This window comes from Rhincodon typus, chromosome 4 (genome assembly GCF_021869965.1).
Source record: "Rhincodon typus isolate 14 chromosome 4, sRhiTyp1.1, whole genome shotgun sequence".
Classification (NCBI taxonomy): Eukaryota; Metazoa; Chordata; class Chondrichthyes; order Orectolobiformes; family Rhincodontidae; genus Rhincodon; species Rhincodon typus.
The window spans coordinates 37,033,041-37,052,453 of record NC_063335.1 but is presented as its reverse complement, the minus strand read 5'-3'; the positions used below and the strand labels follow the sequence as shown (position 1 = coordinate 37,052,453).

At 38.3% G+C, this 19,413-nt stretch overlaps 1 protein-coding gene across 6 annotated transcripts in view; it reads left to right on the top strand.

Annotated features, from left to right (window-relative positions):
• The window catches only part of LOC109913985 (ATPase family AAA domain containing 2), a 53,833-nt gene that overhangs the window by 14,603 nt on the left and 19,817 nt on the right, over positions 1–19,413 (top strand). For all 6 annotated transcript variants that reach the window (XM_048596370.1, XM_048596373.1, XM_020513654.2 and 3 more), the window contains 8 exons: positions 5,977–6,085; positions 7,074–7,189; positions 9,522–9,696; positions 10,945–11,033; positions 11,990–12,149; positions 12,852–12,942; positions 13,139–13,453; positions 14,771–14,900. In XM_048596370.1, coding sequence (XP_048452327.1) covers positions 5,977–6,085; positions 7,074–7,189; positions 9,522–9,696; positions 10,945–11,033; positions 11,990–12,149; positions 12,852–12,942; positions 13,139–13,453; positions 14,771–14,900 — 1,185 coding nt within the window. The remainder of the gene's footprint in view (positions 1–5,976; positions 6,086–7,073; positions 7,190–9,521; positions 9,697–10,944; positions 11,034–11,989; positions 12,150–12,851; positions 12,943–13,138; positions 13,454–14,770; positions 14,901–19,413) is intronic.

Genomic DNA, 19,413 nt, shown 5'->3' with positions numbered 1-19,413 from the left:
CCAATGAAAGTGTAGTTTTTACCACTAAATATCCATATTGGTTTTAATTAGTACGTGTGAAATTTGATGCTTCAGGCTGATGTTTAAATGTAGTTAGAACTAAAAGGTTTCATTTTATGATGTCATTTGATTCTTATTTAAAAAAAACTTGCATCATAACTGTAGGGCTTTCTTGTTTGAATATAAATCACCTCTTTCTGCTGGCAGTCTCTTGAAAAATGTAGAAGTAGTTCAGAGAACTGTGGGTTGAAATAATGTTGGTATAGAATGAGGTTACTCATTTTAAAAAGATTTGAGTTTTATTTTGTGTAACTGATGGACACAATAGAATTTGTAGAAACTAATTGCTGATGGTGAGTTTTGTCTGTGGAGGTATATTTGGCAGTAATTGACATCATGAATTTAATATTGCTCGTAATTCTGCATCACTTAACAGAATTTGCAGTATATCGTTTTTCACATGGGGTGAGTTCCTGTACTAACAGTCAGAAACAAGCACACTTACAAATGGCTTAAGTTGGCACCAGGAAGACACAAACGGGGAGCAGTTAGGATTGAAGGACAAATGAGAATCCCAACAAGTTAAAAATAGTTGAGTATTACTTTAATGTTTCATAAATGCTGACAGAACTAATAGAAGAAAAACTCATGTCTTGTTAGGAAGCAAAGGGAAATATTTAGAGGAAATTCGGAACTTTTGAATGAACTGAAAATGCTTTAAAGTGTTGAGTTAATATAAATAATTTATCCTTTTCCCATTCCTTCAAAGCTGCTGTGAATGCAATTTTATTAAATCTGTTATGTATTAACCTGAATGACAAGCTAAAGCTTCTGCACTCTACTAATGTTGGAGCATTAAGCTTTTTTTATTCGTTTGTCTTCCATGGACCATGACGTTGGAATCTTGACATCTGACTCCTGTTGAGTCCAGATGTGACTGACTTTTGCAAATGCAACTGAAATTCAAAGTAATCAATTGTGAAATACTTGAAGACGTTTGGAGGTTTTATAAAACACGTACATCTTTTTACATTACTTTGAACTTCAAACAATATGTATTTTCTGTGGGATATTTTAAAAGTTTGGTCTGAAACGATTGGTGTATATCTGAACTAACAATGTCGTTATAACATCTTTTTCATGTAGAGAAACCAAGATTCGTTGGTCCCAAAAGTTATCAGAGACTTGGTATATCACATGTTGAAATGGCCTGTGACAGTGAACTGTATAAAATCCATTTAGAAGGGTGCCAAATGATTTCAATGCCTTGTGCATGTGGATCGAGTTACTTATTGATTACAAATAGGAATGTTTGGAAGCCAATATGTTTCTTGTAGGTATGGATATTGACTGAATGCTAGGAAACATGGTAATGCTTAATGGATGTTTTCAACTTGGGGAGGTTTTGGAGTGGAGTTCCGTTGTAATCAGTGTTGTGACCCTTGCTTCCCATAATATATGTTGATGTACAGAGCACAGTTTCCAAATTTGAGGTTAAAGTGAAATGTGGAAGCATTGTGAACTGAGCAAAGCGTAGTGTAGAACTTGGAGGACACAGGCAATTTGCAGTCGTTGACAGCCGGCAGGTGAAATTCGATATGGAGAAGTGTGAGGTGATACCCTTTGGTAAGGAGAACATGGATGTACAGTTCTGAAGGGGATGATGATCAATGAGAGCTGGATGTATATGTGCTCGAGTCTTTAAAGGTGGCAGATTGAGAGAACAGTTAATAAAGCATACAGTGCCTTGGCTTTATTAACCGTGACGTAGAGAACAAGAGAAAGGTAGTTATATTGAACTTGTATAATACTATTTAGGCCACAGCTGAAGTATTGTATTCCGTTCTGAGCTTTGGAGGGAGTGCTGAATAGGTATACAAGAACGGTTCCATGGATGAGGGATTTCATTTGAGAAGTTTGGCTTGTTCCCCTTGGAGAGGACATCTGATTTGAAGTGTTCATAATCATGAGAAGTCTGGACAGAGTAAATAAGCAATCGCTCCATTTCAAATTTCTTTTGGAAAGAAAGTATTTGCATATTGTCTCGCCTGTCCATTTGTTCATAATGTTTGCTTACCATCTGTAATATCTAGGATGTTAGCTAAATTATTAGATCCATTTGCCTTTGTTCTCAAAGTGGCAACGTTAACTGAGTTTGTTTTCCTGCTGTCCTAGAATCATAACAATATGGAAGAGGCCCTTCAGCCCTTACAAGTTGCGTTGACAAAAACTACTCTAAATCTACATTAATCCCATTTCTCAGCGTTTGGCCCAGAGCCTTGAAGTATGACATTTCAAGTGCTCATCCAAATTTTTTTCAAGGTTGTGAGGTTTCCAACCTCAACTAACCTCCCCAGCAGTGCATTCCAGATTTCTGCCACCCTCTGGGCAAGGAAAAAAAATTCCTCCAAGCTCCAAGTCACCTCAACCTCCTGCCTTTCACCTCAAAATTTTGCAGTCTTGTTATTGATCCTTCAACTAAGGGGAACAGCTACTTTCTATCCACCCTGTCTGTGTCCCTCATAATCTTAATACACCTCAATCAGGTCCCCTCAGCATTCTCTGCTCTTAAGAAAACAACCTGAGCTTATACAGCCCCTGTTCATAGCTAAGCTGCTCCATTTCTGGTAACATCCTGGTAAATCTCCTCTACATCCTGCCAGTGCAACCACATTCTTCCTAGAGTGCGATGACCAGAACTGCATGCAATACGTAAGCTGTTGCCTAACCAAAGTACATTTGCATAGCTACAACACAGATTCTTATAATCTATGCTATGACTATTAAATGTAAGTTTCCTAAATGCCACCTTAACCATCCTAATATTCTGTCTTGCCTCCTTTAGGGATTGTGGACAAAAACCCCAAGACCTCTCAGTTCTTCTGAGCTTCCTTGTGTCCTGCAATTCATTTGAGTACTCCCTTGACTTGTTATTTCTTTCAAATTGCATCATATCACACTTACCAGAGTTAACTTCCTTCTGCCACTGATCTGTCTATCTGATCAATCTGTCTGTATCCTCTTGTAATTTAAGACTTCCTTCCTCAGTGTCAACCACCTAACCAATCACTTGCTTACCTTTCCCCATATTTTCTTCTATGTTGCTTATATGTGTCATGAACAATAAGGAACCCGGCACTGATCCCTGAGGTATATCACTGGGCTTCGGCCTCCAGTCAAAAAAACAGCCTTCTACAACCATTCTGTTTTTGGATCCAACTTGCCAAATTACCCTGAATCCCATGTGCTTTTATCTTCTGTATCAGTTTCCTATGTAGGACCTTGTCAAATCCTTTCTATCTTCTTCATCCATCTTGGATTACTCTTTTCATTCTTCAAAATACCAAGAGGATACGGATGTAGAGAAATTATTAAAAGATGCAAAAGCAAAATAATTTTTAAATCAACAAATGGTTGGGGTCTGGAATGCGCTGTCTGTGTGTCGTGGAGGCAGGTTCAATCAAGACATGTAAGTAGTTAGGTGACTATTTGAAAAGGAATGATGTGCAGGGATCTGAGGAGAAGGTGGGACATCTCAGTTCATTGCAGGACTCATCATATTGTATTTAAATGAGTGGACCTGATTGACCAAATGGCATTGTTTCGCTTCTGTAGCTTGTCGTCTAAATCGTCCTCTTGTTAATTCCATATTGGCCTTCAAAGTTGCAGTTTTTTGCATTTGCACTCTTAATTTCATGTCCTTTCATTGAAATCGCCTTAACTTGTGTGGCTTTGTTAAAGCTGATTAATTGCTGATTGACAATTGAAAAGTAGCTCCTGGAGCAGCACTTAGATGTCTTTCAGTAATCTTTGTCCTATCGCTACCTGAAACAGAAATTGCAATTCCTGGAATTGCACAAATCTTTCAGCATTTGTGGTAATGATGGGCAAGATAACATTTAATAGATCTGGATCTTAAGCTTGAAGCAGTAATGGACCAATATATTGACATATTTTTCTTTTTCTACCAGTTGCCCTACTGTGTATTTACAGGTTTCTGCTTTTCAATGCAATCAAACTTGTGGGTCAAGGATGTTTTGGTTGGTAATGTAAAATTGATGATAGTGAATGGGAAGCCTGTTTATGGTGCTTGATTCTGTTCTGTTTTCCATTGACTTCAGTGCCTCTATATATGCAGTCTTCTACAAATATCTTTGATAGCTTCTTCGTATCTATCCAGTCTACCTTTTGCGTAGCATCTTTTGCCATAGTGTTGATTTGAACTAACCTTCCTCTGTCCTCCAAATCTTTTGCTGTTCTCGTTGCACTTTAAGACCCTGCAGGTGTTGGACAACTCCAAAATCCTTACCTCGATGCACACAGGGACCCATTCCTATTCCCCAGCTAAAATCACTTGGTTATCTGAAAGACTGTCAAATGGCTGCCCTCTAAAACATGCCACCCTGCAATTTTTCCTCTGAATACTACACCACCTATTGCAAAGATAAGTCATGGCAGTCCTCCGACTCCAGAATAGCACGAGTCTTAAATTCCAAATCTGTCGTAAGAATCACCAATCCCTCCACTTCTGATTTCTGTGGAAAACGAAATATTTGCTTACTGATCTCTGCTCTGTCCGTTTGTTCATAATGTTTGTTTATCACCAGTACAATCTAGGATGCTGTTACGTTCGCCTTGGTTCTCAAAATGGAAACCTTAGAACTGCAAATTTTATCCACCTCTTCGTCCATTTTGACATATTTTAAGTATTTGAAAGCAGAAATAATTAAGAGGCTTTGCTCATTTTATCGCATTGTCCTGCCAGCCTTTGACAATCTACAAAGTTTATTTTTCTTGAATAAAAGAATATTTGTGTTTTATGAAAAGCAAATTATTATGAATGCTGTAAATCTGAAATAATATCAGAAATATGCCTGAAGTATTAAGTTGAGATCGGCAGCATAATTGAATGTATTCTTCAGACCTGGCACAAGAATAGCTTTTGTTTCTCCCTCCACAGATGCTACCTAGCCTGAGCATTTCCAGCAGTTTCTACATTGTTTTCATTCACAGGATGAGGAAGTCCGTAGCTGGGCCACAATTTATTGCCCATCCCTCACTCACCTTGAGAACTAGGTGGTGAGCTGCCATCTTTACCTGCTACTATCCATTGGTTATAGGTAGACCCACAGTACTGTTAGGGGCAGAGTTCTAAAATTTTGACCTAGCGATGACCAAATATTTCCAAATCAGAATGGTGGTGTGTGTTCCCATGTATCTGTTTTCCTTGTCCTAGATGGTCTTGGGTTTCGAGCCTTGATAAATACCTGCACTGCATCTTGTAGGTGGTACAAATTGCTCCAACTGAATGTTGTTGGTGGTGGAGGGCTTGAAAGTACACGTAATGTCAGTCAAGTGAGCTGCTTTGTCCTGGATAGTGTCAAGCTTTTTGTGTATTGTTGGAGCTGCACTCTTCCAGGCAAGTAGGGAGTATTCCATCATACTCCGGACTTGTGCCGTGTACATGGTGGATAGGCTTTGGGGAGTAAGGAAATGAGTTACTTACTTTAGGATTCACAGGCTTCTGAACTACTTTTTTAGCGACTGTATTTATATGGTGAGTACTGTTCAGTTTCAGGTTAATAGTATCTTAGGATATTGACAGTGGGACATGTGATAGTAAAATTCCCTGATCATGCATAATACATGAGAGAGGTTTGATTTCAAAAACTTTATGAAATTAGCCAAAACATTTGACTTCTGAATTAGCGTGGCTAAAATGTAGAAAAACATGCTCCTAACAATTTCAGGAGCTTTGTGTTTGCTGGCTTTTTTGTGGAGTCCTGCTAAAAGACAGCCACTTCCTGGCAGCAAAATAAGATGCATAAGATAATGTTGCACAATGCAATGTTGTATGTGTAATTTTCCCTTCTAAGATTATCTCTCTAATTAGTTGTTTACAATTAACATGTGCAAGCATGGGAAGGCACACTTTGTATCAACAATCCCCCTATTTAATTTTTTTTTACCTTCCAGATGTCTTCCACTAAACATTAGGAAAGATGACTTGAAAGGAATTCACAAAGATCGAATGAAAATAGGTGCTAGCTTGGCAGATGTGGATCCAATGCAAATTGACACTTCCGTAAGTGAAGAAAAGTTGGTCTGCTTCCTCGGATCCTTAAGTCTTTCCATCACTCCACTTCTTCCTCACAAAAGTTTAGCAACTCAATCACCAAATGTTGTCAGGTTAAATGGTGTATAGAAATTGGAATTAGCTATTTGGCCTTTGGCCACTTTATTTCCACTGAAGTTTCAGGAATAATAAAGGTTTCTTGCTATCAGTGACAGGTTTTCAGTTGTTGTGTATCTTTTTTGCTGAGACTTCTTGCAGTTTCCTTCAAGCTCATACTGAGTTTCAAATGGAAAATATGCAGGACAATAAGAAAGAAAAACAGAAATTTCTCGGAAAACTTCTGCCCTAAAGAAGGGTCACTGGACCTGAAATATTAACTTTACTTTCTCTCCACAGGTGCTGCCAGTCCTGCTGAGCTTTCCCAGCAATTTCTGTTTTTTGTTTCTCGTCTCCAGCATCAGCAATTCTTCTTTTTTTCCAATATATGCAGGACACTGGTGTTTGAAGAGTACAAGATGGACCAAATGGTGGCCTCCTGTGCTATAACATTCTACATGGTTAAATCAGACTACAGATCAGCAACAATGAAGGCTCACCACTGTAATGCTATAGATATTAAAACTTCTGGAGATGAATTTGGGAAAATGTTCTGTGCTGACAATACTCCTTTTTCCTTTTCTGCATTGCTAACCATTTGAGTTGTAATTATCAATTTAATGTCCGGCATTTTCTAATGTAAAATGGACAGCTGTGTATATTAGAAGCTGATTAAGTAACAGTTTTATGAACTCTCTTTATCTTGATTTTGGGAATGCAAAATAAGTGCATAAAGACTGGTTTCTATACTTTGAATTTTATAGCATGAATCAGATGTCTAAGAGGGTTTTGGATAAGGTCAATCAGTTTGTTTTAGTTTACCAAAGTGTGGAAGGAAGGCATATTTAGGGTAACTGTGTCACTAGTAAAAGTGGTATTTGTTTCTGTTATATATTCTTAGGTACGTTTCAGTAGTGTGGGTGGACTTTCAAGCCATATTGCTGCGCTGAAGGAGATGGTGGTTTTTCCATTGCTTTATCCTGAAGTATTTGAGAGATTTAAAATTCAACCTCCAAGGTACAGAAAGGGCGCTTTACTCCTCCAGCTGTTTTATATGGACGGGGGTGATTAATTGTGAAATTTAGGAGCCACTATGTTGAAGGGAAAAAATACAAATTATTTCAGATTTTTAAATTCTTCTGTACTTGGTCTTGCTGTGCTAAACTGCATTACTTTTTAATCTTCCACTTTATTTTAGTCACAGATAATCAATGATCTGGAAAATGTTATGTTGTTTATCTACTGGCATAACTTGTCCCCTCAAGTCTGTTGTTGTAAATAGGCAAATCCAGCTAATAGTGAACTGCTGTTGAGCTTCCCTTTATATGACTACGTAGAATCATGTTCACAAATTCCAAGCTCCAGCTGATTGATCACATTTTATAAACTTGTATTTATGCCAAATGTAATGGATCAATGCTAAATAAAAGATTCTTTTCACATTAAAGCTTCAGCTGTTGTATTGCTAATGAAAAATCAGAATGATGTTCTTGTTCAATTCAAATGATATCAGGAATGTAGGAATTAACAGCGTGAGTAGGAAATTCGACTTCAATTCAAAGAACTATATAAATTCCAGATATTTATAACCAAGAAAAAGGTTCTAAAGTACTTTTACAAGAGTATTAACAAACCAAATTTGGCCCTGAGGCATAACAGAAACTATTAGGACAGATGAACAAGAGCTTAACAAGAGATGAGTTTTATGCAGAGTAGTAAAGAAGAGAGAGGTTTAGTGAGGAAATTGGAGCTGATACAGTTGAAGGTATGACTGCCAAAGGCAGGATCGACAGAAAGGCATGAACTAGAGATCAGAACTGGAGCATGGCGACCTAGGGCCGAATGATATTGTGTTGAGACCTTGAAGGGTTTGAAAACAAGGATAAGAATTTGCCAGATTGGAGTTGAGTATAGGTCAGCCAAGAGATGATGAATGAATGGAGCATGGTTTGAGTTAAGATATAAGTAGCAGAAGTTTGGATAAGTTGAATTTAAAGTGACCTTACTGTAGTATTATGCTGGCAGGGTGAAGATGAATCTCTTTCAGGCCACAGTGTTGAATTGCAAAGTAAACAGAAACTAGTCATTCAAAGTTGGATTGCTGTTTGGAAGGCTTCCATGTCTTTCTTTGGACTGTATAACCAGATGAGGAGGGATGAACGGCTTTCTGCTTTTCAATCCCCTTCCAGTCAGTTGCAGCAAATAGTTTTATTTCTGGTTATTTATTATGTAGTTATCACACTTCAATTAATCTTAGTTAACCATATCAAAAAGGAGAGCTAATTCCAAGGTTTTCTTGTGTAAAAGAGAGAGAAGTTTTCCTCAGGTTCGCTATGTAATACAATAAGAAATTGCAACATTAAACACACATGAACACAGGTAATAAGCTTTCAAAAAAAGACAGGGATGGGTATCACATATGGCAAAGAAGAGAAAGGCAAAAGCTGTTTAGAGTTCTTGAGTTGAGTGAAACGTGTCCTGACAGTTTAGTTGTCGTCCTGTTCCATCAGGAATGATGAAGCTTGCAGATAACCTTGATTTCTCTGAGTGGAGTTTTTTTTTGTCCCAAATTGTTTTTTCATTGGCTTGCTTGAGCTGAAGAGAAGGAGAGAACAACTTTCAATATCTTTGCTGTTATCAGTCAATGTTGCTTTCTGTCTTGTATTACTCAAAGCTAGCTACTGAAATATGGTTTGTTTGATTATCCCAAGTCTAGCTTCATTGTCTTTTAAGCGTGAATGCTCTGGACTTTTCATCTCCATGTGAAATTAACATGCAATTGTGTTTAAAACAACAGGTGCAAATTTATTGCTGCCTCATTGAATTTGTACTTTGATTTAAAATTGTAATTCTGGTGCAGCTGGTTTTGTATATTCCATGTGGGTTGCCTGAGCTTATCTGGTGATTTAAAGCAACCATTTTAAGTCAGTAGTGTCCTTTTTTTTATTAAACTATTTTTAATCCATAAAAATCTCAGTTATTGAAGCCAAATGATGGAAGTTGAATATTGATAGTCCATTTCACTTTAATTTTAACAGGGCTCCCACAACATTGATTGAAATCTGTGACAAAATGAATAACTGAATGTTCATAGATGCAGAGAATAACTAATTAAATAATTTTATTAAAATGTACAATAAAAATGGAGAAGTGATCTTTTTAATTCCCTTTAACTCTTGATTTGTAGTAAAACTAGTTTGCATCATGCTGTTTCTCAGCAATGGCCCACAGTTAACTTGTGTAACAGTGGCTAAAACTGAATCTATCAGAACTTGTGAATATTTCTTCCTTTGTAAACACTAGGCACAAAAATATTACTTTTAAAAATTGCTTACCTTTGAATTTGTAGAGGCTGCTTATTCTGTGGCCCTCCTGGGACTGGGAAGACCCTTGTTGCCAGAGCTCTGGCCAACGAATGTAGCCAGGGAGACCGAAGGGTGTCTTTCTTCATGCGAAAGGGTGCAGATTGTCTCAGTAAATGGGTAGGAGAATCTGAACGACAGCTACGGTTACTTTTTGATCAGGTAATTAGAAACCTTGATCTTTTTTCCATATTATGATTATTATACCTTTTTCTAATAATGGAGGCTTAGTTTTGAGCTGCCAGCAGCATCTAATATAGACAGAATTTAACCAAGGCTTTTGCTGGTAGGGCAGATAGCCTTTAAATCTGTTGATAATGTGAAAAGGAGAATTCCTTTCTGACCTCCAGATTAGATGAGGTAAGGCCCAATTTTGGGCTGGCTTCTAGCTTTCTGTTACAGATATTTCTTAGTGGCTGTATTATCCTGAAACTAAGTGCAAGTGGCTTCCCATGCCATATACTTGATAAACCGCAGTATGGTTACACCGCAGGAAGAGGCTCTTTGGCTCATTGTGCCCATTCCAGTTCATTGCAAAGACAACTCTCCTAGTTACACCTTGTTCCCTGCTAGAAACGGTTTTTCACAACTTATAATGTTTAGATCATCATGACTTGAACACCTGTATCAAATTTGACCTTAATCTTCCCTTCTCAAAGAAGAAAGGCCCTGCTGGTCTAATTTGTCCCTGTAGCCAAAGTTTCTCATCCTCGGAATCATTCTTGTGAACCTTTGCTGCATCCTGTCCCGTCCTTCCTAAATGTGCACACTGTATTCCAGCTGAGGTTGGGCCACCGCCTTTATACAGGTTTATCATGACTTCCTTGCATTTTTTTCTCTGTGCCCTAATTGATAAAACTCAGGATCCCATTTTAATTTTAGTACCCTGTTTATAAAGATGTTTATCATTTGAATTTTTTTTTCATTTTTTAGTAATATCTTAACATTTTTAGTTATTGTGGAAATAATAATAGTCCTGGTATTGTCCATGCCTCCTAATAACTAGTTTCCTATCTTTGGCATTATCCTAATAAAGTCTGTACAGTCTTCTTTTGTGGCTTACATATTCTTTTGTAATTGCAAGCCTAACACTGTACAATTGTGGCATAGACATTGATCATTACATAAACTTTTTTGTACCTGTTTATAAAACCTATGTTTGGCCTTATTTATCGATGGCAAGCTCCCTAACTTTGTATCTCACAAATTGCTGTATCTTCTGTGCTCAGATTCAAATTATTAAATATTTTTAGAACAAAAGTTGATCCAGAACTGGACCTTGGACATTATCACTTCTTCTAAATTTTCTCTAATCCAAGTATTTGAGTTGTCTATTGCAGTTCTTTTCAGACAGTCCTTTCTGTGTTACCCTCTTGAAGTTTGATCTGGTAACTTCTTTTTTATTAAAAGGCCTATCTTATGCGTCCTTCAATTATTTTCTTTGATGAAGTAGATGGCTTAGCCCCTGTTCGTTCCAGCAGGCAGGATCAGATACACAGGTAAGGATGCAAAGGATATTTCATTTGAACTGGTTTGTAAATAATCAGCACCATTGTTAGTATGGTAATCTGATTCCTTATTAATGTTATGCATTATGAAACCTATTGATACTTAATATCTTTTGAATGAATTAGAGTGGAATTGCTGAAGCTGTATATATCTTCTCCATAAAGATCTTATTCGGCTTGACCGAGTTGCTGCGAGAGGTACTTCCACCACCTGGAGAGTCTGATTCCAAGGGTTGTAGTCGTAGAATTAAGGGTTGGAAGTTTAGAACTGAGGAAAGGAAAAAATTTTTCATTCAAAGATTTGAGTTTATTAAAAATTCTCCTTCCTGTGAGCTGTGTGTGCTTACTCATCAAGACTGACGAGGTAGATGTTGGGGCACCAGGAGAGTTGAGGAATAAGAAGGAAGTGGAAAAATGAAAGAGCTGATCAGTTGTGGTCATCTTGAATGAAGGACCTGGTTAGAGGGGCTGTTACTCATAGTTAATTTGATTGGCAGAAGTTGTACATTTCAAAGAACAATTAACTTAAATAGGCCTTTCTGTTTTCATTTAGGTTTTTCTAGATTTTGATATTTATTTTTGCATTTTGTCCCCTACTTACTTCACTGAACATACCTTGCTTTATTTTCCCCTCTGGTCTGAAGCAGGATCTCCTTATTCATCAAGAAAAGAATCTGGAGTATGATGGGATATTTGATCATAAATTCGTCAGACTTTTTTTTTTAAAGTGGATTAATGGAGACCTATAACTACTGAGGCATTTATTTTTGTGGCGCTTTCAACTGCATACCAACTTCAAAAATCCCGCATTTTTGTGATTTTGATTTTTATTTAATAAATCCCAAATCTTGACTCCCTTGCTGCGTATTTTTACAATAAAATGTCAGCTTGAATTATACTGTTTACATTCTTACTGTAGTGTAATTTTAATGTTCATTTTTCTTCAGTTCTATAGTTTCAACATTGCTAGCATTGATGGATGGATTGGATAGCAGAGGTGAGATTGTGGTAATAGGGGCAACAAACAGACTGGATTCAATTGATCCTGCTTTAAGAAGACCTGGACGATTTGACAGAGAATTTCTTTTTGGCCTCCCCGACAAAGATGTTAGTATACAACTTGTTCTGTTAGCAAGTTCGTATGACTAAGGGATTAGATTAATTTTAAAGTTGTTCATTTTGCTTACTAAAATTGGAAGATTGCAGTTTACCTCGTAATTTTTGTCACAGCTGTGAGTTTGATTAATCTTATTGGAGTTCCTCATATGTAACTGGGTAAATAATGACTGAGAAACAAGGCTCAATTCCCAGATCTGTTGTAAATGCTAACTTTTGATTATGGTGGTGTTCCAGTAGAAAGCTAGAGTTATCTGTAGAAAGTCTTCACTTAATTTTTGCAGTTAAATTCAGCTGAAGATAGGCTGATGTTGGGAGCATGCTGAAGAAATGGGAGCTTTATGACATTTTAACAAATGGTTTGATATGACACTTGATTGTGTGGGCAAAGGATTAAAACTGTTGGAAAATGTGAATTCTGTTTTGCGTGGAGTTTGTGTACACTTATTGGTTTACTAGTATTGGCACTATTCATTTCACATCCTTGTGACATGGATTGTAGCATTTACCTCTCCGTTCCAACTTTTTGGCTCTTACAAAGCAAATTATTAGATTCACAAAGTAATTGAAAGCAATGCTATTAGTACAAATATGAAATCAGCTTTCGCTAGAAACAGAATGAGTTATCCGTCAGTGCATTAATGAAATTATTCTATTTTTCTCTTCTGGTCTTTTGTTCAATTTGATCCATAGGCCCGTAAAGAGATACTGAAGATCCATACCAGGGATTGGAATCCAAAGCCATCTGATGCATTTCTCCAAGAACTGGCTGAAAAGTGTGTAGGTGAGTAATAAACAGGCAATGTACTTGAGAGACACTTATCCACACTTAAGTTCTAACCAAGCACACAAATATTCATCTAATGAATGATACTGCTTAATTTGCGAGCAATGTTGTGGATTATTGAGTCTCGTGTATCTATATAACTTTACACATTAAACCATGCTGGTGTCAACTCATAAATTCATTTTGTTTGTAGGTTATTGTGGTGCTGATATTAAATCTGTCTGTGCTGAAGCAGCACTCTGTGCCTTGCGTCGTCGTTACCCACAGATTTATGCCATCAATGAAAAATTGCAACTAGATGTATCTTCCATCAACATTAAAGCGCAAGATTTTCTAATGGCCATGCAAAAAATCGTGCCTGCTTCTCAGCGGATGGTGGCTTCGCCGGGACAAGCACTATCATTTGTTATTAGACCGCTCCTAGAAAACACCTTCAGTCAAATTCTAGAAGCTTTGAAAAAGGTTTTCCCACACGCAGAGCAAGATTTAAAAAAGAATGGCAAGATTGGTGAGAGTTACATACGTAGAATTTACCTCACTAAAACAGATCATTTGGCCGACATGCTATTATAGATGGTCTCCTCATTACTGGTTGAACTGAGTTGCAGAATTAGAGGAAATGACCGCATATTAACTTAATGTTAATGACCCCATGTCCAAAAAAAAAGTTAAGTGAAGCAAAGATAAGAACACATTATCACAGCAGCAGCCATGCATTCTAGCAAATGCTGTCCAATTATCATCAGAAGGCCAGGTTTAAAATTCACTGAAAGTTCACCTGCATGTGTGACTTGGGAAACCTACCTACCATCTTTGTATCTGCTATCAGCTGTTTTGTTTTTAGTTGAATGGCCTACTGTTATTCCTATTTGTTATGATCTTAAGTTGTAACAGCAGCATTGATATTTCACCAAATGGCTTCTTCCTATCTTAACATTAATACAGTTTCAAAGAGCTTGGTTTGCCTCTTACTGTACAAATCTTGCAGTGCAAAGACTCAAACGGATTAACAGCACAAATACAAATATCTCTGCATTGAGACCTCCCTTGGGTATCAGGATAACTATAAATAGACAAGGCCGATGGTAAAGTTGTAAGTAGGAAAAGAGAGCGCTGTTTTGCTGTGTAGTCTACCACTCTCATCAACCCAGTTACAGACGTTAAAAGCTTTCACCACCAGTTACCTATCCAGTGCTGCTTTGGATACTGATGGGGTTTCTGTTTATTGTTGTGGCTATGTTATTTAACTACAAACCCAGACAACCTAATTCAGTTTCCTCTACAGCTGTTTAAGAATTTGAATTCAGATAAACAAAACTTGATTTAAAAAAACTGGAATCGATACAAGTGATCGTGAAACTATCAAATTGCCTTAAAAACACTGCTGGTTAACTACCATCATTAGCCAGCCAAGGCAACTGCTGTCCCACACAAAGACGTTAGCTCTTGGATTCCCTCTGCGACTGAACGAGGCACTACCTATTAAAGTTGACTTGAAAAAGGCATTAAGTGCTAGCTTTGTTAGAGCCTAGTTCTGGAAATCTTTTGCTCATGCTGTCTCCATTTTGCTGCTGTGAATGCTTTGGAAGCTATGATATGATAAAGGTGCAGCATGTATGTGTGATGTTGCTTCTACGGGAGCATAAAGCAACAAGATAAAGGATCTGTTTCTGCAGGGGATACGATGTAAAATATATTTATTTTCAGCTGGTAGTTTGAATGTTGGTGACCATACTACCTTTTGGTCTGGATGGATGCACAGGACAGGAAAAATTGTTCTTTCAAATCAATAACACATCACTGATATGGTTTCTGCTTTCAACAGATGGATTAAGTCATATATTAAATGATGGAATTTACAGTGATGATGAAGGTCCATCTGTTTTTGAAAATGGCCCACTTCAGAAATCGCCTAGCAAGCAGGGGCATAATGGGTATTTCCTCTGTTACAACAGGTATGTTGTAACATTCTTTACATTCTATAGCCTATATTTACTCACCTACAAGTAATGAATATAATGATGTTTGGGATTTTTATCGTCAATTTTTTTTCTTCTGGCTATACCACTTGAAAGTTGTTAAGGGAGGAAAAGGTGGACCTTGGAGTCAGTCTTTTTGTCAGGTGCCAGCATAGAACTAGGAGCAGAACACTCATTCATATCCAGGTCTATATTTCGGAGATGGATGAGAAAGTGAGAGATCTGAATTTAGATTTAAGAAAATGGAGGTAAATTATAACTGAAACTTCTAGAATGCTCTGTGCTTAAAGCTTTAAGTGATACAGTAGGTCTGCTCTGCCAGAAGACACACCCTCTAAGACCCTCCCTGATTCAAGTGATTCCTGAATGTTCACTACCAATGCCTCCTCAATCTTCGCAGTTAACTCCTACAGAACACTTCAGTGTAGTCCGTCTCATCTGGGTGATGTACGTACTTTCAGACCTTACAGCTTCCCTAGCACTGCCTCCTGAGTGACGGCTACTACTCTCACCTCTGCCTCCAACTGTCTTGAAGTTCTGGAATGCTTTTGGTATCTTTCGCTGTGAAGATTGATGCAAAATACCTGAGTTCCTCCACCAGTTCTTTGTTCCCCATTTCTGTTTTTCTAGCCTCGTTTTCCAGGGGTCTAATGCCCACTTTTGCCTCTCTCTTACCTTTTATACATCTACAAAAACTCCTGCAATCTTCTTTGAATTTGGTAGCTAGCTCAGCCTCAGTTTCATTTTCCCCCCTTTTTTTTATTATTGCTTAGCGGCTTCCTAATCTGACACAGACTGTGTTCAAGTGAACGGACTGTGAAAAGCAACCACCTAACCGTTCTAACCTGATTTGCCAGCAATTGACACACAGCCTTGTATGTTTTTGGCATCACAAGTATACACCTAAATATATCTTCAATGTTATCATGGTTTCTGCCTCAATTTTACAAGAAGTGAGTTGCACATTCCTACTGTTCCCTGGCATGTGACCAGCAATGTTCCAGAGGGTTCGATGCTGGGTCCAATTTTGCTTGTCATTGTATATAAAATGACAGGAATGAGAATATAGGAGGCATGGTTAGTAAATTTTTTTGGGACATTCCAAAAATGGTGGTATTGTGGACAGTGAAGAAGGTTATCTAAGATTACAAAGAGATCTTGATGAATTTGGTCAATGGGCTGACGAGTGGCACATGAAGTTTAATTTGGATAAATGTGAGGTATTGCATTTTAGTGAAACAAATAAGGGTGTGACTTATACAACTAATTGTAGAGCCCTGGGTAGTCTTGTTGAACAGAGAGTCCTAGAGTTTAAGGTACATAGTTTTTTTGAAAGTTGTGTCGCAGATGGATACGGTGGCTAAGAAGGCGTTTAGCACACTTGCCTTCATTGCTCAATCATTTTGCATATAGGAGTTGGGACGTTTACGTTGAGGTTGTACAGGATATCGGTGAGGCCTTTTCTGGAGTACTGTGTCCAGTTCTGGCCCCCCTGTTAAAGGAAAGATATTATTAAGCTGGAGAGGGTTTGGAAAAGATTTACCAGGATGTTGACGGGAATGGAGGGTGTGAGTCATAAAGGCTGGATAGGCTGGGACTTCTTTCACTCAAGTGTAGGAGGTTGAGGAGTGACTTTATAGAGGTTTATAAAATCATGAGGGGCGTGAATAGCAAAGGTCTTTTCCCTAAAGTAGGGGAGTTCAAAACTAGGGGACATATTTTTAAGGTGAGAGGAGAAAGATTTAAAAAGGACGGAAGGGGCAAATTTTTTTTTTTTTTTTTTTTACAGAGTAGTTCATGTGTGGAATCAACTGCCAAAGGAAATGGGAGATACAGGTACAGGTACAGTTACAGCATTTAAAAGACATTTGGACAAGTACATGAATAGAGAAGGTTTGGAGGGATATGGGCCAAACGCAGGCAGGTGGGACTAGTTCAGTTTGTAGACATGGCAAGCGTGGACGAGTTGGACCGAAGAGTCTGTTTTCAAGCTGTATGTCCTTGGCTCACTATCTGCTGATCCATCATCCTGAGTTGTTTTATAGAGCCATACACCATGGAAACACACACACACACACCATGGAAACACACACACACACACCATGAAACACACCTTCAGTCCAGCTTGTTCACACCAAACAGGCATCCTAATCTGAACGAGTCCCATTTGCCAGCATTTGGCCCATATCCCCGTAAACCTTTGTTATTCATACACCCATCCAGATGCATTTTGTTTGTTGTAATTGTACCAGCCTCCCACCACCACCTCTGGCAGCTTGTTCTATACACACACCCACCCTTTGCATGAAAACAAAGGGTTCAGGTCCTTTTTTAAAATCTTTTCCCTCTCACCCAAAACCAATGCCCTCTAATTTTGGACCACCACCACCACCACCCTAGGAAAAAGAACTTGGGTATTCACCCTATCTATGCCCCTCATGATTTCATAAACCTCTGTAAGATCATGCCTCACTCTACAACGCTCCAAGGGAAAAAAGCCTCAGACTCTCCTTATAGCTCAAGGACTCCGATGGCAACATCGTTGTAAATCTTTTCTGCACCCTCTCAAGTTTAACAATGTCTTCACTATAGAATGGTAATCAGAACTGAACACAGTATTCCAAAGGTCGCCTCACCAATGTCCTGTACAACCACGACATCATAGCTCAACTCCTATACTCAATGAAGGCAAGACTACCAAGTGCTGCCTTCACCACCCTGTCTATGTGCCAATCCACTTTCAAGGAATTGTGTACCTGCACCCGTGTAGGGTTCTTTGTTCAGCAACACTCCCCAGGGCCCTACCATTAAGGGTATAAGTTCTGCCCTGGTTTGCCTTACCAAAATGCAACACTTCATATTTATCTAAATTGAACTTCATCTGCTAGATTAAACTCATCGGCCCATCTGATCAAGGCTCTGTTGTACTCTGAGAGAATCTTCTTCACTGTCCACTACATCACCTATTTTGGTGAAATCTACAAACTTACTAACCATCCCTCCTATTATTGACATCAAATTATTTATATAAATTGTCTTGGCAGTTTTTGTTTCTTGTCAGTGGTTGTTTGCCATTGCCTTTAACTCTTAGGAGCAGGGCAAAGAGGCAGGTCCCAAGTTCACCTCAGCTGGAATGGGAATTGTGCTGTTGGCCCCATGCTAGCTAATTACTCCTTTTTCTAAGGAATATATGTTGTTAAAATTTATGGAATTAACTTGGGAAATCATTTTCTAATTTCTCATTTGCTGAATTTTATTAATCTGACCCTTTATTCCTTTTTGTTTATATTTAATCACTCGTTCTGTGCACATTTTAATTAATATAACTTGCATGTCCACTTTAACCATTCCACATTATCAGTGTGGTATTTTGTTTTCGGAATTTGTCTTTCAGGTGTGATTGTTAAACCGAAGCTTTGTCTGTTCAGAGAGATCTTTATTCAAGATTGAGTTGGAAATCTTTCTTGGCACCTTGGCCAACACTTAGTCAAATACCTTTGGGCGACTGTGTGGAGTTTGTACATTCCCTGTATGGGTTTCCTCCAGGTGCTCCGGTTTCCTCCCACAGTCTAAAAATGTGCAGGTTAGGCAGATTGGACACGCTAAATTGACCATAGTGACCAGGGATGTGTGGGTTTGATGGATTAGCCATGGGAAATGCAGAGTTACAGGGATAGGATGGGGGAATGGGTCTTGGTGGGATGCTGTTTTGACGTGATGGGCCGAATAGCCTGCTTCTATAATATAGGGATTCTATATGATTTACTGTAAAGTGCTTTGCAATGTCTTGGGAGCATAATAGCATGACATCAATGCAATCTTCCCAAGCAATTTGTGGGAGTTCATGCATGGCTTCCTTTTTAATTAGCAAGTGTTTCAATTTTTAAGAAATAATCATAACCAGCAGTACAACCTTATTGTTTTAAACAAGACTCAAGTTTTACTTTATTACACAAGGATTGCTGTGTAAGTAAGCCAAGAATACCAAGTGTACCAAGAATAAGTAGGTACAGCAGCATCAGGATGTGAACGAAAGACCTTTTCCTTTCTTGTTCTTTAATTATGAATCAAACTACCTGGATTTCTTTTTAGCATTACCTGAAAGAATTCTAGGCGATTTTTTTGTAGTGCCTGGTGTCAGAAAAAAAGCAAACTTTCCCACGAAGTTCACAGTTGGTTTTGTTGAGAGTGATGGCTGGAGCTATCTTCACAGCTTGTCATGAGATCTCTGCACAAAATGATTGTTCACAGCTGAATCTTTTACACAGTTCAAAAATGGCTGCTGTCCGAAACTGCTGAATCATGTTTCTGTTGGGAATTAGGCTAGCCCAAGTCTGGAGCACAGAACTATCCATTGTCTTTTAATGAGGTAATTAACTTGAATGGCTGCCATTCTTTCAAGTTTTGGTGAGGTAGAAATAGGGATGGCACAGTGGCTCAGTGTTTAGCACTGCTGCCTCAGTGCCAGGAACCCGGGTTTAATTCCACC